The 25638-nt window shown below is 35.4% G+C and overlaps 2 protein-coding genes and 1 long non-coding RNA gene across 4 annotated transcripts in view; 2 read left to right on the top strand and 1 right to left on the bottom strand.

Moving 5' to 3' along the window:
* Positions 1 to 25638, top strand: part of LOC122966678 (nuclear GTPase SLIP-GC-like) — a 50723-nt gene that overhangs the window by 8774 nt on the left and 16311 nt on the right. Inside the window, exons 8-24 of one of the 2 annotated variants that reach the window (XM_044330946.1) lie at positions 254 to 470; positions 607 to 819; positions 976 to 1164; positions 1290 to 1465; positions 2423 to 2516; positions 2591 to 2678; positions 2872 to 2993; positions 5107 to 5280; positions 5387 to 5547; positions 5699 to 5816; positions 7697 to 7805; positions 7915 to 8048; positions 8261 to 8342; positions 8502 to 8556; positions 10796 to 10864; positions 11063 to 11124; positions 11267 to 11277. In XM_044330946.1, coding sequence (XP_044186881.1) covers positions 254 to 470; positions 607 to 819; positions 976 to 1164; positions 1290 to 1465; positions 2423 to 2516; positions 2591 to 2678; positions 2872 to 2993; positions 5107 to 5280; positions 5387 to 5547; positions 5699 to 5816; positions 7697 to 7805; positions 7915 to 8048; positions 8261 to 8342; positions 8502 to 8556; positions 10796 to 10864; positions 11063 to 11114 — 2053 coding nt within the window. In that variant the 3' untranslated portion in view covers positions 11115 to 11124; positions 11267 to 11277. Of the gene's footprint in view, positions 1 to 253; positions 471 to 606; positions 820 to 975; positions 1165 to 1289; positions 1466 to 2422; positions 2517 to 2590; positions 2679 to 2871; positions 2994 to 5106; positions 5281 to 5386; positions 5548 to 5698; positions 5817 to 7696; positions 7806 to 7914; positions 8049 to 8260; positions 8343 to 8501; positions 8557 to 10795; positions 10865 to 11062; positions 11125 to 11266; positions 11566 to 25638 lie in introns of those variants that run through there. The other variant, XM_044330944.1, reaches the window with a different exon arrangement.
* On the bottom strand, positions 183 to 12631 carry LOC122966680. The gene is made up of 3 exons (XR_006398436.1): positions 11654 to 12631; positions 6083 to 6084; positions 183 to 192 (listed from the first exon to the last, which is right to left on the bottom strand). It is a non-coding gene; the product is annotated as an uncharacterized LOC122966680 (long non-coding RNA).
* LOC122966676 (nuclear GTPase SLIP-GC-like) lies at positions 14505 to 24561 on the top strand. The gene is made up of 24 exons (XM_044330942.1): positions 14505 to 14641; positions 15918 to 15999; positions 16342 to 16457; positions 16687 to 16734; positions 16857 to 16886; positions 17117 to 17150; positions 17331 to 17420; positions 17822 to 17915; positions 19245 to 19461; positions 19581 to 19796; positions 20067 to 20273; positions 20367 to 20542; positions 20795 to 20888; positions 20973 to 21060; positions 21241 to 21362; positions 21760 to 21933; positions 22039 to 22199; positions 22369 to 22486; positions 22714 to 22822; positions 22916 to 23049; positions 23282 to 23363; positions 23500 to 23581; positions 23670 to 23734; positions 23872 to 24561. The coding sequence occupies exons 2-23, from the start codon at positions 15933 to 15935 to the stop codon at positions 23710 to 23712; spliced, it is 2502 nt and encodes an 833-aa protein (XP_044186877.1). The 5' UTR covers positions 14505 to 14641; positions 15918 to 15932; the 3' UTR covers positions 23713 to 23734; positions 23872 to 24561.

Below are 25638 nucleotides of genomic sequence, written 5' to 3'. Positions count from 1 at the left end.
CATATATATTTATTGATTATTATTATCTATTGTTTCTTTGATTAATGGACATATAAACAAAGCTTGATATACTATATATATATGTATATAAGGACTGACATTTGTCAACATTTGCTCTTGACTAACACCTTAATAACACTCTCATTTAATGTGGGCTTGAGTGGGCTCTTCATCAGTTGCTGTCTTCCTGATCTTACAAGTTGTATTCTGTGTTTGTATTTTTACTCAATTAACCTGTATTTAAACTCAACAGAGATAAAATCAGAGATTTGGAAACAGACAAGAGGGAGCTGGTTGGTGTCTTTGGTAAAACAGGGGCTGGAAAGAGCTCCTTGATAAATGCCGTCATTGGAGAGGAGAATCTCTTGCCCTCTGGAAGTGGCAGTGCATGTACCTCAGCAATGATTAAAGTGGAGGCGAACGTGGACAACCAAAACTATGAAGCAGAAATTGAGTTCATTACAAAAGAGGTAAAACAAGCTGCATTTGTTTGTATTTACATCAAGCCAGTTACTGCACAAACTGTGCTGTGGCTTATATAAATATTATATGTACATAGCATTTCATTTTATTTATTTTAATGCAATTATTATTTTTATTTTCTAGGACTGGAGAGAAGAGTTGTGGAACTTTGACAAATTCCTTAAAGAAGATGGTTGTGATGATGGTGATGATGATGACGAATATCGTGAAAAGCTGTCAGCGCTTTATGGAGGAGGATGGGAAGATAAATCTCCCGATGAACTCATGGACAAAAATTATTTCAGAGAAATTCCAGAATTTCTCAGATCTGAGAAGAAGATGTTGACAGGCAAATCAGTAAGTACAAAATAAAAATAAATTAAAAAGGAATCCCTTACGTTGTATATATACTTCAAATCACAATATATACAGCCAAGTTCAGTTTGGTTTAGTTATAATTGTTCAACAAACTTAAAACTAAAAGCAGAAAATTCATGTTTATGTTTATTGCAGGCTGAAGACCTATCTGAAAAATTAATCCAATACACAAGAAGGGAAAAAGACAGACAGGGGTGTTATTGGCCACTAGTAAAGTGTGTGACCGTTAAGGTGCCCAATAAAAAACTTCTTCAGCATGTCACACTGGTTGATCTTCCTGGAAATGGAGACTGTAACAAGGGCAGAGATGAAATGTGGAAAAAGGTAATTATTTATTTAAAATGCTGTTTGTAGTTTATTACTGTGCTACCTGGAAACTGTAACATCATGTCATTACAGAGCAATGATAATTAATTATTCATAATTAACTTGCCATTATACGCTTTCAGCTTGTTGCAAGTTGTTCAACTGTGTGGATCGTAACGGAAATGAATCGAGCAGCAGATGAAAAAGAAGCCTGGGAGATCCTGGAAAGTGCCTGTAGCCTCATGGGAAATGGTGGCGAGTGTCAGCAGATTCACTTCATCTGCACTAAGTCTGATCTTACTGAAGTTTCAAAAGCACGGTAACACACATTTCAAGATACCAAAACATAACAAAATATAACATCCAAAAATTTGACTTGCATGATGTCCAAGAGCACAACTTGAGTAAGCACAAACAAATGAGGAAAACGTATTGATAAATTTGTCAATATGGGCAAATATAGAAACATAAAGCAAATGGAGATACACATTCACATAAATACATAATATAGAGTAGTAGATCCACGGGTTCCTTTATGATATCCTGGAAATCTCAAATTAAGTTTCTTTTTTGATGTAATTACAGTCTTTAAATTAATAATACACTTTCACAGAGAATCTTGAAGCTGTTAGCTTTCTTTTTATAATATGTGTGTACATAGGTGTTGTTTTGTTAAGACTATTCAAGAATCACAATGGGTCTTGGGTACCAGACAAATCTGGCAAACTCATGTTTTATTGATGAGTAAGGGGTTAGGGTTAGCATTAGCAATTAAGGTTAGCAATTCGCATTTACAAATTAGTCTGGCGATGACGAGCTAGAAGTCTGTGGAGATACTAAGCAGAGATGACCTCTAGGTTGGTCTCAAAAAAGATCATTCCTGAAATGTTCTGTTCAGTCTGCAGTGTTTTTGTATTTCATTGTGTTTTTTACATTTGCATTACATGAATATTAGTGTTCTCAAATGAGTGAATGTGTTTTTCCTTTTGCTTATGTTTTCTGTATTTGTATTTTCTGTATTTCATGTTTTCATGAAATGCTCTTCAGCTGCTGTATGTTGGGCTCTCTTAACTTTCATACATGACACAAAATGAATTAATGACAGAGTAATTGGTTACAGGTTTGATGAAAAATACCTGCAAATTTAACTCTGGCAAAAGACAAAATAATTATGACAATCTGAAATTTAGGTTATGTTTTAGAAAATACTGTGTGAAGTGCCATTTGATGATATGATAATAGAATCAAGATTAAGTAATATAATCTTTTCTTACAGTTCAACAGATGAGGCTCGTAATCTCAGATTTAAAGAAAATGAGCAAACCAAGAAAGATGTACGGAACAATTTCAACCAAAGAAAAAAGATTCAGGTGAGTTTTATAGACTGACTCAAATTTAACTCTGTAGAAGACTCCTTTACAATCAAAACTTTTCTTTTTTTCAGAAACATTTTGAACAGGACCGTTTCACAGTGTTTATGGTGAGCTCCAAAGAGTTTCTACAGGGAAAATGTCTGAATACAGATGAGAATGGTAGGCTAAGTCTCAATACATGTGCTGAATGGATCAAGTACATATTTTGTATCAACCTACTTTAAGCATTTGCCTTTGAACTTTAACCTGGAAGTGCATTTGTCTCCTGAAAAATGTAGACAATCACATTAAGTATCTAGATGTAAATATTTAATGTATATACTCTGCCCTCTTTTTCTTTTTTTTTTAACAGAAATACCCAAACTTCAGAAATTTCTGCAAGAGCTCAATGACTGTCACTCAGAAAACTTAAACTATGTCTCTGGAGCTCATGGGATTCTTTCTCTGATTGAAGGGGCCAGATCTGGACAGGTGGTAAGATTGAGTTAACACCTTGTATTTTAACTTATTAAAGTTAAGTACACAGTGAATTGGCAGTAAGAGCATCAATAACTCGACATATTTTGACTGTTTGACTGTTACTGTTTGAATGAACACACACCTCCCTCAACTGTGTAATTGGATTAGGCCAAAGAGGAGAGGGGAGAAATAAATAACTTCCAGTCTCTTATTAGATTCCAACAACTCACTTTCAGAAATAAATGTAAAGTTTTTGATACCCACAAGCTAGAGGTCAAATGTGATATTTTACAATGAGAGGGGTTGGCTAGCTCCCACAAATCACATTTGATTGAGTAAGTTGTATGCATATGCCTGATTACAAATTTGTGACACACGTTTAGTAACATGAAGTGCACAATGGGTGTTCCACAGGGGTCAGTCTTAGGTCCCCTATTATTTAGCCTATATATTAATGATCTCCCTCAACAGTATCATGATGTAGAACTACAAATGTATGCAGATGACATCATTGTGTACACACATGCAGCTGAGTTAGCTGCTGCTTAGCTAACAACTGCATTGGAAAGGATCACACATTGGCTTGATCAATCATGTCTGAGTCTAAATGTAAACAAGACAAAGGGTATGTTTTTCTCTAAAACCATGGTACAACCTCCTAACGCTGATATTCTCATCAAAGGTGAAAGGGTTGACATAGTCACCGAGTTTAAATATCTTGGTGTGACATAGAATCCAAATTTGAACTTTAAGAAACATGTTAAAAAAGCGATTAAAACCATAAAATACAACTTAGCATATTTTAGACATATTAGAAACTGTCTATCTTTTGACGCAGCCAAGAAATTTATGCATGCTATGATTCTTTCCCATATGTCTTATTGCATCACATGTTGAGGGCATGCTGGAGAAACAGCCATAAGACCTCTTGAATCCTCATACAAACAAACTCTAAAAACTCTAGACAAAAAGCCAATGCATTTCCATCACTGTAGGGTACTGGAGAAATACAATTTACTGAGCTTTCAGAATTTTAGATTATTCTCAAATTTGTGCCTAGTTTATGAAATTTAAAATGGTTTGGCGCCTCCTCCACTATGTGACTTTGTGTACACTCGCTCAGTAAGTTCTATTAGATCCTCCAGAACATCCTCTGTACGAGATTGTACCATACCATTTCGTCGCACTGCATTTGGGCAGTCAGGTTTCTCTGTGAAAGCCACAACTCAGTGGAATGCCCTACCTGATGATATGAAGAGCTGCAGTTCCATCAATACATTCAAAACCCAATTAAAAAATCTGCTAAAAACTTCTCAGCTCTGTAACCACTGAATCTAAATTTCATCTCATGGTCTCCTCATGAACGCAAATAATCTTGCTTTTAATTTGACAAGCTTTTATTAGTTTATTAGATTATTAATTTCTAGTTGACATGGCGGGTGTATGTGATGTGCTATTGTGTGTAGTCTTGTATTTTGTATGAGACCAGTGATGTGACTATCTGAGAGAGTATTTAATAATCACCACACTTGCTGATCTATATTCACCGTCACCCAGCCATTTTGGGCTTTACGATGCTGCACATACATGAACCAAAACCAGAAGGGTCAAGAAAGACGATTTCTTGAAGTTTGGTTGTTTCAGAGAGGCTGCATAACCACAGTAATCAGCATGAAAAATAGGCTTGAAAAATGGCTGCGTTGCATTTTGTGGCCATGAGAAGAGCGTTTGAGAGAGAGTTTGCCAGTTGTAAAGGTAAACAATACCAATTTAATCACAAAAACACTTTTGAGATTGTTAAAAATGAATTGAAGTTGTAAAATACTACATTTGCTTATTCAAAATCAACATCATTTAAGATATTTTACAATATGCTTCCTGGATTTGCAATGTGTGTTAATTTAACCTCTTTATGATGTTTTTCTTCAGTTGTGTGAATTATCAAGCCAAACATGACAATATGATTATAGGATATATGTATATAGTTATATTATTGTTTTTGGGCAACAATTTCCTTAAGGTAAAGTAATAAAAAAAATGAAATACTGTTTGAAATGGATCCCAATCAAGTGGTATTTATAGCTTTAAATACTGTTATTTACTTTGGATGTGTTCTGTTTGATTTCAGACTGGCAAAAATGGAGATGTGTGCACAGCCCTTGAAGAAAGCATGAGGCTTCAACTTGATAAAATCAGAAAACCCATAAAAGATGCTTATGAGGCTTTTGAAAAATGCCTTAGTGAAGGGGTCAAAAATTCTAAAGATTCATGTGAAAAAACCTTGAAGTCCTTCTTATATCCAGTAAGTGCTGTAAATGAGAAATAGTTTTATCAAAAGAACTAATTTTGCACTTCATATAATGTAATATATGTTAACTGTTCTTAAAATAATTCTGTTTTTCTTTAAGAAAGGAAAAGGAGCTGGCAGTGCTTTTCACAAGACACTGAAGTGTGTAGTAGTGAACAACGGCACCCACAAGCCAAAAAAAAAGAAACAAATTAATCTCAATGCAAAGTTAGCTTCATGGCTGACTGACAGCATTGATGAGGAATTCAAGAAGACCTTCCCGTAAGAAATGTGTTTATGTTGACATATAGACCTATTATTTGAGCATTTTCTGAGTTTGGCTATAGTATCGTGCATAAATATAATAACGTAGATATTAAAGTACACTAAAATACAAACATGGCCCTTACGTAACATCTCAACTATTTTTCAGAAACGACAGAAGATGTGGACCATTCAACGGGGTCATCAGTGAGTTTTCACTTGACACCCAGGGGCTGATTCAAAAGTACAAAGATTTTGAGCTGCAACTGACGTTTCTCAAGACAGAGGTAAAACACGAGAATCATTATATTCTATCCTTATCCTTTATTTAAGAAGGAAGGGAGGCATTAATATCATGGTTGTGCCATGTTATTGGAGCATTGCATGGTGCAGCAGAAACACTGTAGAGTGCTTTCGATAAAAAGTGCTATATGAACAGCCATTTACATCTCTAGTGTGTGCAACACAGAACATATATTTGCACAGCTTTTAGCCAAATGAGTATTTGAAAAAAGCTGTAACTCTGTTAGCCTTCACTTACTAATGTAAAAACATCTGCCCTCAAATACAATCTTAAACAGTGTTATAAATCAATTTTATTCTTAGATGAATGGAGCAAAATAAACAGATAGTCCTGCATTTCCACTGCACTGATTAACTACCCCCTAATAATATTGTACCATGGTTGAAGCTAACTGCTGACCCCTTGTCCATTATTAAGCCATTAGTTTAGTTAAGGGACACTGAGAGATTGTCTTCCCAACAAAAACAACAAGCACCACTCCTCAGAAAATGCCCTAAAACAACATAATGTTTACGTTCAACTAACAAAGCCCTCCAGTGGCTGAAGTAATTTGACTCTTATCCACCAGTAACAAAAGGTGATGCAGTATGAAGTTATTTTAGAGCCACAGAGGGGCTAAATAGAGGTCGATGGATGGGTCAACAAAATCTTAGACTTTGATATAGATGGCTGCTATCTGTTTCCCATTCCCTATCGATAGTTAACACTGGTTTCTTTACAGGATACATATGCACATTTCCAGGTCTATATTTATATTTGGGGCTCTACTGGAATATCTGACAGTTCAAAAAATTCCTTATTTATCTTATACTGGCCCTTTTCCGCAGTCCCTCAGTTCAGCCTCTGTCTGAAACAGGCCATTTTAGCTCCTGTCTCTTTAAGGCCCCCCTCCTAATGAGCCCACTCTGTTCTGATGGGCCAGCTCTCAGAAGCTGCCCCTCAGCAGACCTCCGCCTCCGGAAGCTATACAAACAATGGTACAATGGTAGTAGGATTTCACTTTTTTTCTCGTTCTTTACTCAAAATGTCAACTTCTCAAATACATCCAGTCAGAAATATACACCTGGATAACATGAACAACACATGGAATGACCTTAGCAACAAAGACTACAGAACAAACGGCCACTTTTATGTGAACAATCTAGCGTCAGTTCGATGGGGAAGTAAAGATAACTTTGCAAACGGAGCGTTCAGAATGAGCTGAAACATTGGCTTTTGACTTTCAGGGAGCATTTTTACATACATTCACCTCATGTTTTGAAACGTTGGCTATGTTTAACGTTGCCATCTGACATTATAACAGTATATACTGTACATGACAGAAAATCACAAAAAGCATGATATGACCCCTTTAAACCGTGATCACAGTTTTTCCATGACAGAGTGGTTGTTATTGAAACCATGATGACATTGGTCCCCTAACCTAAACTAAGTGGTAATTGTAACCTAAACTACTATGTTTTTGTAATATTAACCAAGTCATTTTTTTGTACCCAAACCATAATCTTTCCTTAATCTGACAACTGGAATAAGACTCAACATTAAGGAATAATTAAACACAAAAATCTGTTGACACATTAATATTCACTGCAATACATGGAAAATTCTATCAATATCATAAATGTTTACAGAATTGTTTTTGTCAGTCAAAACTGGAGTTACATGCTACATTTATGGCTGCTGCAAGCTGAACCTGCTCCATTTGATAACATACACACATTTTTAATCTGACCTAAGTGAGCAAAAAATATTTACAACAGGTTCAGCGAAAATTTGTAAAAGAAAAGAGAAAATGATGAGTTTTATTTCTATTATCAGTATTTGATTTATAAACATGTTGATTCTCTGTGTTTTCTCTATAAGGAAGAAAAGATTAAGACAAAACTCCACAACATTATCCGGGACAAAAAGAAAACCATCTACAGCAGTCTGACAGAGTTAATCAAGAACAGCATGCAAGAATGCTATAAAAGTAAGAAGGAAGAACATGACATATCCAGCCTGACACTATAATAATATTTGAATTTATTGTTATTTTGCAGAAAAATGTAGCTAGACAACAATTTTCTGTTTTATTGTAGGAGCAGCCGAGTTTAGAGGAAAGGACACTCTGAAAAACATGAGGGACACTCTTGAGACGCATGTGTGTGATTCAAAGAACACCATGTTTGAGAACGCTAAAGACGATATGTTGGCCCAGCTGAATCAGTTGAAGGTTTGTCACTTTTAATCATACAAAATACGGTGATGATACAGTAAAAACAAATGTTACTGTTATTGATCTAAATAAAAAACATTTAGATACTTATGTGTGTATTTTATAACCATTTTGCTCAGTCTGAGCAGTCAATTCTTGTATGATTCAATACATTTTGCATAGAGAAAACAATATTTGGCTGTGTGACAAAGATTTTGATGTTGAATCAGGAAAACATCCTGAAGACACTGGAGGAAACTATGCAGACATCAATTGAGCTGTCACTCAAGACAGATGATGCAGCACTCCCAGGTAACTGCAACATATCAAAATGAAAAAATATATATGTAAATGACTAGAAATTCTCTACTTATTTTATTGAAATTAAATCAATACATTTCCAATAATGGAATTAATAATGCATTTTCTTTATACAATGTGTTTTGGGTTTTTTTGTTTTTTGTTTTTTAGATTTTACAACAGAGCTTGAGATGGTGAAGAAATACCACAATATCTTAAAGTGCAGGTAAGACAAAGGAACATCACTGATTTGGTAAAACTTTTGTTAAAATAATGTTTTCAAAGGAATTGGATTATGAAAAGTCTGAGAACACAGTGAAAATCTCTAATATTTTCATGTAAACCTGGAAATAATCAGAAAGTTTGAGGATTCAGAAACATTTAAAAACACGAGAAGTTATGACGTAAAATGAAGAAGAAATATTTAAGATTCTGCTATTTCTGTCAGCAATCAAATTTAAGTACATTTGTGGCATTGACTAACTTAACTCCTTTGTACAGAAGGTCAGATTTCCTTGAGCTGTATTCCTTCCTTTGAAGCGTGTGTTCAGATGATACTCAGGTGGATTTGATCTACTCATCAGAGACTCATTCAAGTAACTTAACTTGCAGTCAGTGTTTTATGAAGTTGCCTGCAGGTGTGATCGAATCTATAACCTAGTGTTTGTAAGACAGCAGTGTTATGCACTGAGATAACTTTGCTCACACAAGTTAAACCATGAGCAAGATCAGATTTTCATCTTCAGACCTTTAATTGCACACAAAAAATGAGGGTTGCAGCTCTGATATTCTTATAATAATAAAGGGAGATGGAGTAGCATAGCATGTTGGTACACAAAAAGCATAAGAATCCCAGCAACATGCAGCACAAGTTACATTTTGCTGAGGAGAAACTGATTTGCCTAAAAGGAAGCTTCTAGCCCCAAGATTTGTACATTGTTAGTGGCAGCAGGACTAGCTGAGCATGAGGATGTATGATATGTGTACACACAGTGTTTGAAGGAAGAGAGAATCTGTAAGTTTAAGAAATGGGAGAGTGAGGAGACACAGCCTGCAGATTGTATTGAGGTCAATAAGAGCTTAACAGTGCTCTCCTTATCAATTAAGGTTTAGATCTATAACTCTTATGAGTTATGTGTTTACACTTTGAGAGAGAGAAGAACTTCTGATCTGAAAACTGCTGTTAAAGCCCTCACTCTGGACTTGACCTCTTCCACTCCCCGTGGATGCTGGTGTCCGCAGGTGACATTACTGTCTTTCAGAGGCTGTAGTGACGACGTAAGGAATCCACCTTGTTGGGAAGGGGGCTAAATAATGCTCCAAAGTTAGGCTAAATTTTGGCAAGGGAAAAACTGGTATGGCTGTCTTCCAACCCCCGTGATCTCTCACCTCAAGATATCTGAATAAAAATGGGTTCTATGGGTACACGAGTCTCCCCTTTACAGACATGCCCACTTTGTGCTAATCATTGTGTATTTGAATATCTCTGCATACTGGGGTCCCTAAACAGTCTTGGATTTGTGTAAATTTGGCATGACTGGAAAGCTGAGACTCTTGTGGAGTCAATGAGCCCAATTGTATTAATGTGTGATGATGTAAGTCCCCATAGTAGCCATTTCAATATAGTGAGACCATTTGTTGAAACTTGACCTCACTGAATAAAATGACCTATTGTGACCTCTAGGATAATCACATCCTCATGAAACTTAATACCCACAAACTAGAGACCTAGAACAATCAGGGGATGTATGGCTCTTCTAGGTATATTGACAAAAAGGGGGTTTCTGAGCAATTTCCAGAACAGAAGTGCTCACTATCCAATCAAAGAAAAATGCAATTCTTACAGAAAACTCCAAATGTGAAAAGTTTTGATACCAAATCACAGCATGAATTTTTCTGTGGTGTTCTTCAAGGTCTTGGTGTCTTAATGTGGTATTTTGGAGGGATTTTTGACCATTTTTATCAATTCTCAAGTGATCAGAAATGGTTAAATTTTGCAACAAATCTGTATAACAAATGGTGTCAACCCAAAAATTGCTACAACAACTTATGAGACATAATTGAGCATGGAAATGGACGTCATATACTTCCATCATAATGTTCTAGGCCCTTATACACTCTAAACTTTCAAAATGTGAATAGGCGCCTAACCAAAACACAATGTTCATTACAGATGTATTTCTAGAAAAACTTGACACACAGTGCTGAACTCTATCTCAAATTAATCCTCAGGCTCCCAGCTTTCAGATGGTGTATACTACTTCTACGTGACATATACTGTTGACCTGCTACCTCCCCCCTAAACATCCCCTATCCCTCACAAAAAGAGGGGTGGGAGTGTATCACAATGCACAACATATTTTTCACAACAAATAATAACATACAAAGCAATTAGCAGAATTATGAGGGAACAGATGTACTCAGGTCTGGTGTAAATCGTGTTTTGTTTTATATTTTTATGTTAGAGCTGTAAAGAGACCAGCATCCATGTCATCTCCTCTTGCTTTTAAAGAAAGCCATTCTTCCGAAACAAAGTAAGTCAGCATGATGTAACAACAGTATGTAATATTAATATTAACAGAATATAATAACACATTTTTTGGTATCTTTTATGCTATCATTTGTAAGTTTTTTGTGTTTTGTGCTGCTTTGTATGTACCTTCTTGTTAAGTTTTGTATTTTGTGCTTTAATGTACATGTATGTAATATTAACAGTGTTTTTAATTAATCAGCACTGGTCCACCTGGCCCAACAGATGCACTACAAAAGCCAGAGTTGACTTAATTGTGCACAGGTACGTTATAGTGAAACCAATGATCCAATGTGCTCTTCACTATTCATCTTCTTTCTTGATGTATAAGTTGCTTGTAAGAGAAATGTTTAGCAATGGATGATGTGACAGCCATATTGCAACCTTGCTGTTTATCTCATTTCAGGTTTCTTCAGAGGAGAAAAACAGCACAGGCCTGATCACCCACTGAAGGTCCTGTGGACACACTGATCTGGATTTTCTCTCAACCATTTTTGTCAAGTTATTATCCCTTTTTTCTTGGAGTGGTACACACTCCAAGAAAAAAAAGAGGAAATGTGACAAACCAGTGGCCTCTTACTCATTCAGTTACTTCATTCAGTTTTCATTTTTTATTCCTATTTTACCATAAAAGTCTGACTGCATCGATTCTAAATACATAAAAGTATTACATATGCTACACTTTCCAGTAAACTTAATAGTCAACTTTTGAGTGATGTAGTTTGTGATGTAGTTTTTCTTATTCATTGTTAAACAATTTTGCTTTTCTTTTCTGAAGCAGCAAGGTCACAACATGAAACATGACATACTCACTCAAAATTACTGCTGGTGCTACTCAGTGTTTAATGAATGTTCAGTGGGATTAAGAACATTAATATCAGTGGCATGATCAGGAAACCACTCCCAGATTATGTTGCAGTAAAACATGTTTAGCAAGTGCTTTAAGGTCAGTTCCTCTTCACAACATCCACATCATTTCCACATCAATCCTTGTAGTGACTAATTCTTACTCTTTAGCAGCTACTGGCTACTAATGGCATAAAATACCTATATATGTGTACTCAGAAACAATATTCAGTCTTTTCCAATACTTCATATATGCTGCAGTTATTTTGTTACTAATATCCATTTCCTGTATAGTTTGTCACTTCCCAAGCTTTCAACATAAAGTTAAAACAAATACAGCCAAACAATAAATCTGAGCACAGTCAAAAACTGTTTGCTCCTTTTCATCAGCAACACATGTGATAACTGGGATGAACTTAAATAACCTGTGGCCAGTCTGGCCTTTACCATAGACCCCCTAGTGCTTGGGAGGAATTTTACATTTAACACAAGTCAAATACATGGCTCCTACAGTTGTGCCCTGCTCCCAGTGTTTTCCCCAGCCAATCAGCTCCTTGCCTGTTCTCCTGTCTAGTTACCTGTTCCCTATTCCCTCATTGGTTCAGTTTGTATTTAAGTTTTGTGGTTCAGTTTTGTTTTGTTCGCCTACATTCCTGAGTGTTGAACAAATAGATATGGATTTTTCAGTTCCTGCTTCCTGCTGTCTCCTACATTTCAGTCCACCTGCTTCTCTCCACCTAACAGATACAAGACCGTCCTCTTATATGTTGTGGCTTGGAGAGCACACCGCTGATCCCGAGCATTTGTCATTTTATACTTTTTAACACATTTATTGTTAACTGTTACAGTTAAATATCAAGTGTTTTTAACATCTGTCTGTGCAATGTAGCCTATTCTCTGTCTGAAATAAAAAGAAAACTGCATTAAGTCACATTGTTTTGTAACATCAGTAAATACGCACAATGAACATCTCTATGTTTATGCAATAAGAGTGGGAGTCAGGAATTATCTACAGTAACAGGACTTCAAACTGAAAATCACCCAAAAACTTTTTAGCATTAGGTCTTTGATTTATAGGGTAAAACCCAGAATTTTTCATTCTAACCGAAGACAACCTGATTCATCAGTAGTTATGTTGGGTTAGATACTGTAAATAACTCAGCCATCTTAGCTTAAAATGGCCCAAAATGTGTTAGGTCCACAGTAATCTGGTTAAAGTTGGATTGAAACCTGTATTTTTTAAAGTTAGGGTTTACCTATATGGCCACTTCCTGATGCTTCAATCATAGTGAGCAGTTTGTTATTACATTAGCCATTTAGAGTGTATTAATAATCGGCACTTGAACCTGATCAGCTCCCTCTGCAGGCCCCATCGACAATATCCATGGTTTCCCTTCTAGTCTCCATGGTTGCTCTCTGCTGACTACTTACATCTTGTCAATAAAACTCATTCATCATGGGAGAAAGTGTTGAAGTGCACCTCCCTCGCAGTCTCTGTGGGCACTCCCTGGAGCTCTGAAGTGTTAAGGCAGCCAGATTTGGCCAGATAGAGTAGCTTCACTTTCAGTTAATAATAAATAAATAAGTACATAAAAAGGTTTAAATTTAGTCGAAATAAGCCTGAACTCTCCCAGCAATTAACTGCACCATGTGACACAAGGTCAGCCATGCAAATTTGTAACAGTGTTGTAACCCTCCAACTGGGGGAAATAATGAGTAACCGTCACTTCTATTTGCTTATTTTGAAATGAGATTTCTCAGATGTGGCAAGGAAAGATGTTTATAAATTTAAAGTAGGAAGTAGAAACCATAACAAGGATAAACTAAAGTATGAAGAACATTATTAAATGAATGGCTACACTTAAAAAAAAGAGACTACGTATACAGATGGTTGACTTGATTTGATTTACAGAATTCTCCAAACTAACTACAAACTTAATTTATATATTTTGTCATCTTGGTGGACAAATTGAATTTGTATTTCTCAAAGATGCTGCAGAATAATGCTACCAAATTTGTATAGATAAGTACATTAGGAAGCTGATGCGATGGCAACGGAGAACTAACCTATTGAGGAAGTTAAGAGAAATGTATCTGTTTGTGTAAGTTTTGGTGTTGTAGGGGATTTTGAAGTGGAATTTCTCCAAATAGTGCAACCAAATTTGTACCAGTGATAGAAAATAACATTAGGAAGCTGATGCCATGGGAATGAACTAGCTTATTAAAGAATTTGTTTGGTGAAAGGTTATAATTCAGAGAAATGTATGTGGTTGTGTAGTATTTGGTCATATCTCCAAGTTGGTGCAGTAAAATGTTACCAAATTTTTATCAGTGTCAATTTGAACTGAGATTCCTTAAAGATTTTTAGTAAAATATTTCAAAATTTCATGCAATGATGGAAGAGGAGATTAGGAATTAGAAACCACAATGACTAGTAACTAAGCTATTAAAACATTTGCAGATGTCACACAATGCAAAAATGTTTAGTCAAAGCCCAAAAACAGAAGAAACAAACACAGCAGACTGCCTACAGAGCTAAGAGGTTATTTTTCACAGGTTATTTATTTCCACAGACAGGGACAGTGGGATGACTCGACTTTTATACTGACAGAGAGAACATTGGAAAAAGCAGTCTTTAGGATTTATCTGATAACCTGTTGGCAAAATAAAACTTAAAACAGATCAAATGTGAGGAAAAAGTACAATGCATTTTGTTCATAAAAGAACACAGAAAGGACATGAAAGAAAATGCATATATGTATCTTTCATGTCCTTTCTGTGTTCTTACCATACTTGGCACAAACTGTACTTGGTATACCTGTTCTGAGGGTACAGAGGGGAGTGTGCTGGCAAGAGGTGGAGACAATATAAAAGAAAGAGCTCCAGGTACAGCAAGCAGAGTCATGTCAGTGCATTAAAGAGGAACAGACGAAATGTAAGTATACTAACTTTATGCATTATCTTCACAACTGAATATATTACAGAGAGACTGTAGTTAAACATAATGTGTAGAAGCCTACTTTCTATTTTGTCACTATTTTGTATTATTAATCTAATCAATAACATGCTTTTGATTTAAGTGCAACACTCCATGATTTAACTTTGGTGTAACCGACATAAAACTGAAAGCCATACTTAAATCTGAACAGTATAAGTAGACTTAAAATGTGAGTGTCGACCCGCCCATTACTAGTGAGTGTCTTTCTTTGTTCTCATCATGTACCCCTAACCCTTGACTCTTAAGAGCACTCCTGCTTGCCTAGTGTGATTTTATTACTTTTAAAAACGAATTATATTGTGTATGATTTTAGTTTAAGTTTTTAACCCGCAATGTGGGTAAAAGGATGCTAAACTAAACATAATGTAAATCTCATTTCCTTTAACCTTGTGGAGTGGAAATTTGATTTCGTAACAGTCAAACAAGTTCAGATAAAGAGCAAGAGCAGGCTTGTTGTCATTTTAATTGAGGGGGAGTAGGTACTGCTCCCAACTTGGGTTTATACAGCTCATGATAAAACTTTACTGCCTACATGTAGCATTGAAGTCCAAACTGCATTTGTGACCAACTTTTCAATGTTTACAGTAAGACACAAAACTGAGAAAAGAGAGCAGCTACAGAACAGAGGTGATAAGCTGTCATTAGTTTGTGTTTGTGGTTTGTAGAGTTCCGCCCACAGCTGTTGGATTCGTGATATAAGTTCTTGAGTCCACGCCCAACATTTATGACGCAGATATGATTTCAGAGTAATCGAAACTACACAATGCCTGCATAAGTTTCTGTTCTAGTTTGAGTCTGCCATAATCAGTTTCATTCAAGATTCAAGAAGTTTATTATCACTTGCACAGTAAACATGGATGGTTATACCGTACAATGAAATTCTTACTTTGCTAGTCCATCCTTTCACGCATAAAAAATTAAATTAAATTTAGATTTTAAAATTAAAATCACAAACAAAGTATATAAGTTATATATAAGTTACATGTACAGTACAGTATTGCACAGCGCAGTACTGTGCGAAAAAGAAATAATTCTGATGTGAAAGCAGGTCATAAAAATATACTGTGCATTATTGCAAATAACAGTGTGAATACTGGTCATAAAAATGACCACTTCCTTTCCTTCAGTTGCATGTTATTGATCATAACTGTCTCAAATAATGTCAAGCAGTAATGACTGATTAAAGCATTATAATTATTTATTTACCTTTCAGTTGCTGTTCTCAGACATGGATGACTTTGTTTGTAACAAATTGACTGAATGGGGTCTCAGTGAGTGGATAGATCGATTTAAAGGTAAAGTATAACCCTGCTTCTTTGGTATGAGCTACCAATACTGAAAAATCAAAATACCTACCACAGACAGAAAATACTGCAAAATTGTTCTACTGTACACAACTGACATATTAAGTTAGCACAATGAGGGTCTCAGTGCAAGCAGCACAAGTCAAGATTTGAATGTGACTGAAGATGAAGTTAAAATACTGAAAAAATATAATACAACAACACTAGTAGCTCTGATAGGCTCTATTTCTATCAAAAATATAAAATGTATATCTGTGGACACACATATTTCAATAAAATAGATATCTGCATTTCTGGATGATAAAGATTCAACTGAATAATTTTTAATTACAGATGAAGAAATTGACGAGGAAATTCTTCTTCACTGTCTTGATGATCAAGAAATTGCTAACTTGATTCCAAAAACGGGACCAAGGTCAAAATTCAAGAAGAGACTCAAGTTGTTGAGGGTAATGTTCTGCACTGTGAAAATACTTTACACAAATGTATTTGATCTCATAATTCTCATTAGTGAAGATTCACAGTATTATAATGTACAGGAGCATTGACCTGTGTTAAAAGTTTTGATGATGTGTACATATAGATTTAAAATATCTCACTGACAATCATTGCATTCATTAGGAATTTATGAATGCTCTTTACAATTATGGATTTTAAACTAGTTTCCTTTGTCACCAGGCAGAGCAAAACACAACGAATCTGGAAACAGAGAGTGATTCTACTCAAGTAAGTTGAGTATAGTGTTGTGATTTTTATTTTGCTGTCCAGTTTTACAGTTTCATACAATTATGTATAATATGCCATTTACTGTATTACAATCATACATATTCTATTTTAAATGTCATCAGGAGCATGAAGAAGCAGCTGACTCTGATCAGGTAAAGATGGCACTGAATTTCACAAGAATCTAATCAGGGAATGTGCCTCTCTTCTTCATGCATATGCATTTAAGGCACTTTATTTGGATCACAATGTTTTTGACTGAAGAAAAGTGGGCTCTCCATGGGATCATTTGTTTTTGTAGGGTGGTTGTGCCAGATTAGATGCAAACATAGCTGCAAATCTCAGTATGTGAATTGTAAAGATGTGTTTTCATGTTCATCTGCAGGTTTTGCCCTCCACCAGTAACGCAACTGATAATGGTGAGAGACACAGTATCTAATTAAATACCTGTTGTGTTCATTGATGTTTTCAATGGATGCCTGAAAGGCAGTAATATTTTGCTTTACCAAACAACTATACTGAAACCAAGTTTTAATAATCGAGAGGAACACGTAACAAACTCTTTCTGGTTTCTGTTTCAATATAAAAAATCTAATTAGGGAAGAGAAAGATGGCCCCTCAGTGTGAGTCAAGCAAATGGCAATCACCAGCTAAACGGCGTTGTGACACTGCACTGGGATCATATTCAGGTATTTATATTGCTTACTAAACAATAACAACTTACTTTAGGTTAAAAACCTTTATGTATTGAAATTTCCTAGAAGCCTATAGCACATTTCATTTGCTATACTTTATCTTATCTATGTTACACATACATACATTACAGTAGTTACACATGTATAGTATATATATCTCAGAAGTTCTATATTCAAGCAAATGTCATGACAATGACATTTAAACCCAGCTACCCTTTTATTCTTTGGTAAGTGGCCTTGGTATAAACTGATGATACACTCTTAGGGACCCTAAATTGTACTACATGTTCTTTTCCTTCATTTTTGTATATCAAGACACCTCACTGTTCATTACCACTCAATGGATACACTGGCGCATGATTCCTGCTCACTTAATCTTTATTTTTTTCTGACAGAACGCATCATATTGTCTGATGTGAAAAACATCATGACATGTGTTCACAATAGACTATGTCTAGAAGACAACACAAGGCTCAACGCTTTCCTGAAGTAAGTATTAAATAACATATTCTATGTTGTATGGGCCTGGTTCCACCGCTGGCCAGGTCTCATTCAGCTTTGGTCTGTCTTGGAAACTTTTCACATCCTTTCTCAATCACGGACTCATCTTAAATCCACATAACACAAAATATATAGTTTGTCATTCATACTTTAAATCTAACTGTCATGTTATGTTAATTTATGCGAATACGTAGAAATTTTGCATCATTTTAATCAAGACCCAGATTCAGTATATAACCTAAAAAATTTGAATCATCCTCCATTTGAATCAGCTATTATTTAATGATCCTTTGTAATGTCTGTGGTCAACTATGCATTTTCTCATCTAACTGCTATTTACTGACGTTTTTAAAATAAGTCTATTACAGTGTTTTGTGCCTTATCACTTACCACTGACAAATTTCATACATCATTGTCGTCTATATTGAAAAGTTGAATGGCCATCCTTATTGACAAGAGAAGATACACATGATACCATATTTACACAAAGCTTCACTGCCAAAGCATGCAAAATACCTAATATCTCATCTTTCATTCAAATCTAGCTTACGGGATAAAATGACAAAGATATAAAAGATAGAAGATAAAATTTTTAAGCTTATCACATCTTCCCATTATTTCAGACTGAACACACATCAAATTTTGTTTAGCTTATCATGTTTGCTACATCACTTGCTTGTGCACAAGCAAGCTCTCAAAACACGGTGAAGGTGTTTAGAGGCCCAACTTGTATGGTTCAAAATTATAACAATGACTACAGAGGAATTATTCTACTGGAAGCCATCAGCCACTGCATCCAGAAAACTTTGCAGATTTAATGGCTTTTAATAAAATTAAGCCCCCTACTCAGACAATTTTTATTGGTCAACGATACAATTCAGTGTGTCAAAGTGTACCGAAGCTGAACTCAGCATGAAAGCACTGCAAGAATTGACTTCAGCAGCAAACAGAACTGACTTTGAAGAACAATTTTGGGAAGTGCAGAAAATGATGTCGTCCTTCAGATTACTGCTGAATAGAAAAGTTCATATGTGTCACTCTGGAGGGCACATGGTCAAAGAATGTATTTGGTCGTTTAATTTGGAGGACTTGTTGAAGAAGTCACTTCGGATCTGTTTGATGCTGGTTTGGTCATTGTCCTTCTAGAAACACAATGCCTGCCATTGTCTTGTAGCTGTAGCAGTTTGTTTACTTTGTATCTTGTTCTGTATGGTGTAACACTGACACTCTGGTAGCCTGCCTGTTACTGTCAATCAAACGTGTTTGTATATTTTCCAAATTAATGAATTAACCCATATTCAAATTATTGTACAACAGGGACGAAATCAGTGATTTGGAGACAGACAAGAGGGAGCTGATTGGTGTCTTCGGTAAAACTGGGGCTGGAAAGAGCTCCTTGATAAACGCCATCATCAAGGAAAAGAACCTTTTGCCCTCTGGAAGTGTCAGTGCATGTACCACAGTCATGATTAAGGTGGAGGCTAATATGCACAACCAAAAGTATGAGGCTGACATTGAGTTCATTACAAAAGAGGTAAAATGAGCTAAATATGTTCACATGCAGCTAGTTAAAAATGTATGTTGCTGGTTACATTACATGTTATTTAATTAAATTGAATATGTAATTAATGTCAATATAATTTCTTTTTTTAGGAGTGGAGAGATGAGTTGTGGTCCTCCTTTCTTGGGAATAATGCAGATCAGGAAAGGGAAGATGATGATGATTATCGTGACATTGTTGAAAAGCTGTCAGCACTATATGGAGAAGAATGGAAAAACAAATCCCCTGAAAGCCTCATGGACAACAAATATTTCAGAGAAATCCCAGAATTTCTCAACTCCAAGAGGAAGATTTTGACATGTGAATCAGTAAGTGATGTAAGCAGCTACCAGAGTTTTATTACAAAGAAAAAAGAAAAACTGTTTACACCAGTTAACAGTTATTTGCTAGTCCCAATTAATTTTAAAATACTACTTGTGTACAAATCACTTATGGGGCTCGGACACAGAAGCTGCATTATGCTACTATGATACACTTCTACAGTACATATACATACAGTATATTGCAATGAATATATCTCAGATAATCTTAGGCACTGTCCAAAGCTGACAATGTTTAATGTTTTATATCCATTGCAGGCCAAAGAGCTATCTGCAAAATTTGTCAAATATACAAGAAGTGACTCGAAGGATGGAGCAGGTAAAGAAGTAAAGAGGTGGTACTGGCCACTAGTGAAGTGTGTGACTGTCAAGGTGCCTAATAATGAACTTCTTCAGCATGTCACACTTGTGGATCTTCCTGGAAACGGGGACCGAAACAAGAGCAGAGATAAAATGTGGAAAGGGGTAATTTATTCATATGCACTCCTGTTTCATGTTTTACTGTTTTTATCTGTAACATTACAAAACACTAATGAATTATTCATAATTGACATTCAGATTGTTGGGAGTTGCTCTGCTGTGTGGATTGTGACTGACATTAATCGAGCAGCAGCAGAGAAAGAACCCTGGGAGATCCTGGAAAGTGCCTGTAACCTCATGGGAAATGGTGGCGAGTGTCAGCAAATTCACTTCATCTGCACAAAGTCTGATCTCATTGAAGATATGGATCATCCGTAAGTGATTTAAGATGCCAAAAGTAGTTGAATATAACATCCAAATGCCTAAACGTTTACGTGTGTGACGGCCAGGAGCACAAGCAAATGTACACACAGTATAATGTTGTCACAGCACGCACAACCTTAGTCTGTAATTCTTTCTTTTACTGGATAGATCGTCAACTATTATATTGTTGTTGCCTGTACGTGTTTTCCTAATGTGTTTCAAATATTGTAGGAGATGCCACTGAATACAAACTTTTTTTATAGTTCAGCAACTGATGTGCGTGCACTCATATTGAAAAGAAACATGCAAGCCAAGGAAGAAGTCAGCAAAGAATTCAGAAAAAACGCCCAAATTAAGGTGAGTTAAATAGAATGACAGAAAATCAAACACAGAGAGTGTCTCCAACTGCAAGCCAGCCTTACAATCAACTTTATTTTTCAGAAACACTTCAGTGATGACTGTTTGAAAGTGTTCACAGTGAGCTCCAAAGAGTTTCTAAAAGAAAAATGTCTAAGGCCAGATGACACTGGTAGGTGAAGTCTCCATACACGAACACTTTGTGGATAACAGAAAATGTATCAAATGCATGTTTGTTTTATTTTACTTTAACCATTTTAATTCAAACAAAAGTGATTGATTTGGTTATAAAATATGTTAATTGATTAATACAATTAAATGGGTGAGATGCAAACTTTCCAATTTGTTACAGAAATACCCAAACTTCAGAAATTTCTACAAGACCTCAATGACTGTCACTCAGAGACATTGAACTATGTGTCTGGAGCTTATGGGGTTCTCTCTCTGATTCAAGGGGCCAGACGTAGAGAAGTGGTAAGATCAAGCAATAAAAGACTTTAATTGTCATTATTTCAGAAAATAATTATATAGCAAATAAGTAAGCTCAAGTAAAATGTGCTCAGATTCACTATAAACATGATAAAGTCATATGACAGACTTCTTAAATCTATGTGGAGTAACTATGTTTTGACGCCTATTAAACACCAAAAAGGTCTACTTGTAATGTCACCCCTACAGACATTTTAGCCATCAAGGTAGTTGATTCCCTGAATTTTGCTTGCTGCAGAGAGGCTACATAACCACATTAATTAGACGGTGGTCATCCTCAGAAACATAATATCATACATAAAAAAAGAAATAACACATACTGTCTTAAACAGTAAATATAGTTTCATTCCTTTAAATACTGAAATTTTTGTGCTTGATTCAGGGTCGCCAAAAAGCGGATGTGTGCTCAGACATTGAAGAAAAGATGAGACAGGAACTTGATAAAGTCAGGAAACCCATGGAAGAGGCCTGTAAGGCTTTCGAAAAATGCCTTTGTGACGGGGTTGAAATATCAAAAAGTTCATGTGAACAACTCTTGAAGTTCTTACGTCCAAATGTACGTATCTGAAATATAATTACATGAAAATAACACATTTTTAACCTCATTTAAATATATTAACTGTAAAAATTATGTGTTTCTGTTATTTCTGTTTTGTTTCAGAGGGTATCCGGTAGTGCTTTTCACAAAACACTGAAGTATGTAGTTGAGAACAATGGCACCTTCAAACCAAAAAAAAAAAAGGGGAAAGAAATAAACGTCAATGTGAAGTTAGCGTCATGCCTGACTGACAGCATTGATGAGAAATTCAGGAAAACCTTCCCGTAAGAAAAGACATAATGAGGACATAAAACCCTTTGTGGGCTTATTGTAGAAACTATGGGGGATGTTTACATTTTAAAAATACTAACTTATGTAATATTATAATATATACAAATTCTATCATTAAGATAAAGTTTCATGTGTATAACAGTTTAACTCAACATGTTTCAGAAATGAAGGAAATTGTGGACCATTCAACGGGGTCATCAATGCATTTTCACTTGACACAGAGAAGCTGATTCACAAGTACAAAGATGTCGAACTGCAGCTGATATTTCTCAAGACAGAGGTAAAACATGAGAAGAGTACCATCTTATCTCAGCTGTTAACAAATACAGTTCAATGCAGATAAAAACTAATTTTATTTTAGTTGTTTAAAACTGGAGATGCCTTTTGGAAAATGAACTGCTGCTCCAAAGCCGACTCTGCATGTCGACTTTCGATTTAACACTCCTAGATGAACAGAAAAAGATGAGTTTTCTTTGTATTATCTATATGTTATGTTCTCTCTATTAGGAGGAAAAAGTTAAGACAAAACTCCACAAAATCATCCGGGATGATAAGAAAAAAATCTACAACAGTCTGACAGAGACAATAGAGGAAATCATGCAAGAATGCTACACAAGTAAGAAAGAAGATCATGACATACATAACCTGACACTATTATAGAATCATGCAGAAAAATTAAGTTTGACAACAATTTTCTGTTTCATTGTAGAAGCAGCACAATTTAGTGGACAAGACACGCTGAAAAACATGAGGGACACTGTTGAGAGGCACGTGTATGATTCAAAGAACACCATGTTTGAGCAGGCTAAAGATGCTATGTTGGCCCGGATGAGAAGATTGAAGGTGTGTCGCATTGTATAATACAAAATATGGTGATAAGAGTTAACAGTAATATTTATTTTTACTAACAGACAGAAACATACAAATATCTATGTAGCTATTTTATGACCATTTTGCCCAGTCTGAGCAGCCCTCTGAACTCACATTTAAACAGTTAGATTTCATATGATTCAATACATTTTGCATAGAGAAAACAATACTTGGCTGTCTGACAAAGATTATGATGCTGAATTAGGAGTTCATCTTGAAGATACTGGAGGAAACTATGCAGAAATCAATCGACCTGTCACTCAAGACGGATGACTTCTCAATCCCAGGTAAAGGGAACATATCAAAATGAGAAATATACATGTAATTGTTTTAAAGTAAGTCAACAAATTTCCAATAATGGGATTAATAATACATTTGTTTTATACAATGCCTTTTTGCTGGTTTTTGTTTTTGTTTTTTTAGATTTTACAACAGAGCTTGATATGGTGAGGCTATACCGCAATGATTTGATGGGCAGCCCAGATGAAGAAACATCAGTAATTTGGTAAAACTTGTTAAAATGCTGTTTTTAAAGGACCTGCATTATGAGCTTTTCTTGTTATGAATAATGTTAACAATGTTTTTAATTAAAGCATCACAGATCCACCCGGCCCAACAGCTGCAGTACAACTGTAAGAGCTGAGATAATTGTGTGCAGGTATGTTACAGTGAAACCAATGATCCAATGTGCTCCTCACTACTCACAGTCCTCTCTTAATGTATAAATTCTTTCTAAGAAAGATGTTTAGTAATGGATGATGTGACAGCCATACCTTTCTGTTTATCTTGTTGTAGGTATCCTTGGTGGAGAAAAACAGCACAGGCTTGATCACCCACTGAAGGTTCCTGTGGACACGCTGATGGACGACATGAGGCCTCTGGATTTGCTCTCAACCATTTTTAGCAAGTTATTATCCATTTTTTCTTTGAATGTTGTTTTGATGTGATTATTTTAATTGTTTACTTAATAGTTTGAATAGCATGCAGAGACTTCTTATTTTCTTGGAAATGTGACCAGAGAGAGATGACATGCAACAAAGGTCTTTTGTCAGATTTAAACCAGGGACGCTGCGATTTATGTTGTACATGTCTTAGCTGTAAGACCACTATGAGTCTCCAGAGACATTTTGTTTTTAAGCTTTGCCTGTTGTTGAATATATTTTCATGTTTTTGTCCATGGTTTTATATCATGAGTTTAGTGTTGAGTGATCAGAATGAAAGCACTATGATTTCAATGATTTGATGGATGTATAAATTGAACCTTGAACCTTGAATACAGTGCATACTGTAGGTTGGATTTGACATTGACTTTTTTCAAAGACTGTTCTTCGTGTTGTGTTCAAGGACAATACTAATGATTTCTATGTGTCTTCATATATGAAAAATAGAGAAAAAAGTGGCATCTTACTCATTCAGTTATTTACTATTTTTTCATTGTTTTTCATACTTTAACATAAAAGTCTGTCTGCACTGATTCTAACTAATATTTGATGAATGGTCATTTTTTTGTGGAAAATTAATCTAAACCTGTGTTTTATACAAATTTGCAAAATTAGCTAATAAAATAAAATAAAAAGACATACTATGAGAATCACTCTGCTGATTGACTTGATTTTAAGATGTTGTACGTCATCTTTTAGTGAAGAATTGTCTCACTGGATCAGTGTTGTTGACTGTAGGAAGTGGATAATGAATTGGAACATCTGTTTGCCCTTTTTGTAGACTCCATTTTCCAGGGTTATCCAGGCTCATCCCAGACTGGATGAGTACTTGCAGGCAAATTTCAGTATGTAGATTGTAAAGATATGTGCTCAATCCAAAGTAGCCTGTTAGAGGACAAAGCTTCATGAATAGAATTTCTTGATCAAATACTGTTTTAAGATAAAATATTCATGTTCATCTTCAGAATCAGCCATCCACCAGCAACACAAGTGATAACAGTGAGACACACGGAGAAGAATATAAAATTATCTAGTGCATTGATGTTTCTCATTTGCATCTTGCTTTGACTAAACAATACAATAAAATATAGTTCACATATACACATGACTTTTTGTATCAGGACTTTTCAGGACAGGAAATTTGAACATTTTTTTACCAACTCTTTTTTTGGGGTATAGCGTCAAATCTAGTTTGCATAATTAGTTAGCATCACCACAGTTGACATTTTAACCAACATGCTCTTAACCTGAATCTTAAAGCACAGTTTTAATACAGGAAATAATGAGTTATTGACACTTTTTAATTAGGTGTGATTTAACACAAATAAAAATGATAATAATCAATTTATTCAAAGTTGCAATAAACATGATTCAGCCACTAGATGTTGCACTATAGCACCAATATCTCAGACCTAAACAAACGTGTATGTTGTTCACTCAATAAAGTTGGAGAAAAAAAAAGCCGACAACTCAGAAACTCAGATCAAACTGTCACACTAAGCAGTGCTGATCAAATATGGATCAAGATTCTGTCGCACTGCCTATTTCTCACCTGAAATGCTTTCAGAAACATATTTTAGTGTACTGTTTAGCTGTAATTTGAGAAAGTTTGTTACGTGGC

The sequence above is a fragment of the Thunnus albacares genome, chromosome 17 (genome assembly GCF_914725855.1).
Source record: "Thunnus albacares chromosome 17, fThuAlb1.1, whole genome shotgun sequence".
Classification (NCBI taxonomy): Eukaryota; Metazoa; Chordata; class Actinopteri; order Scombriformes; family Scombridae; genus Thunnus; species Thunnus albacares.
The sequence above is the reverse complement of the archived record's forward strand: the minus strand, read 5'-3'. Positions and strand labels throughout refer to the sequence as shown.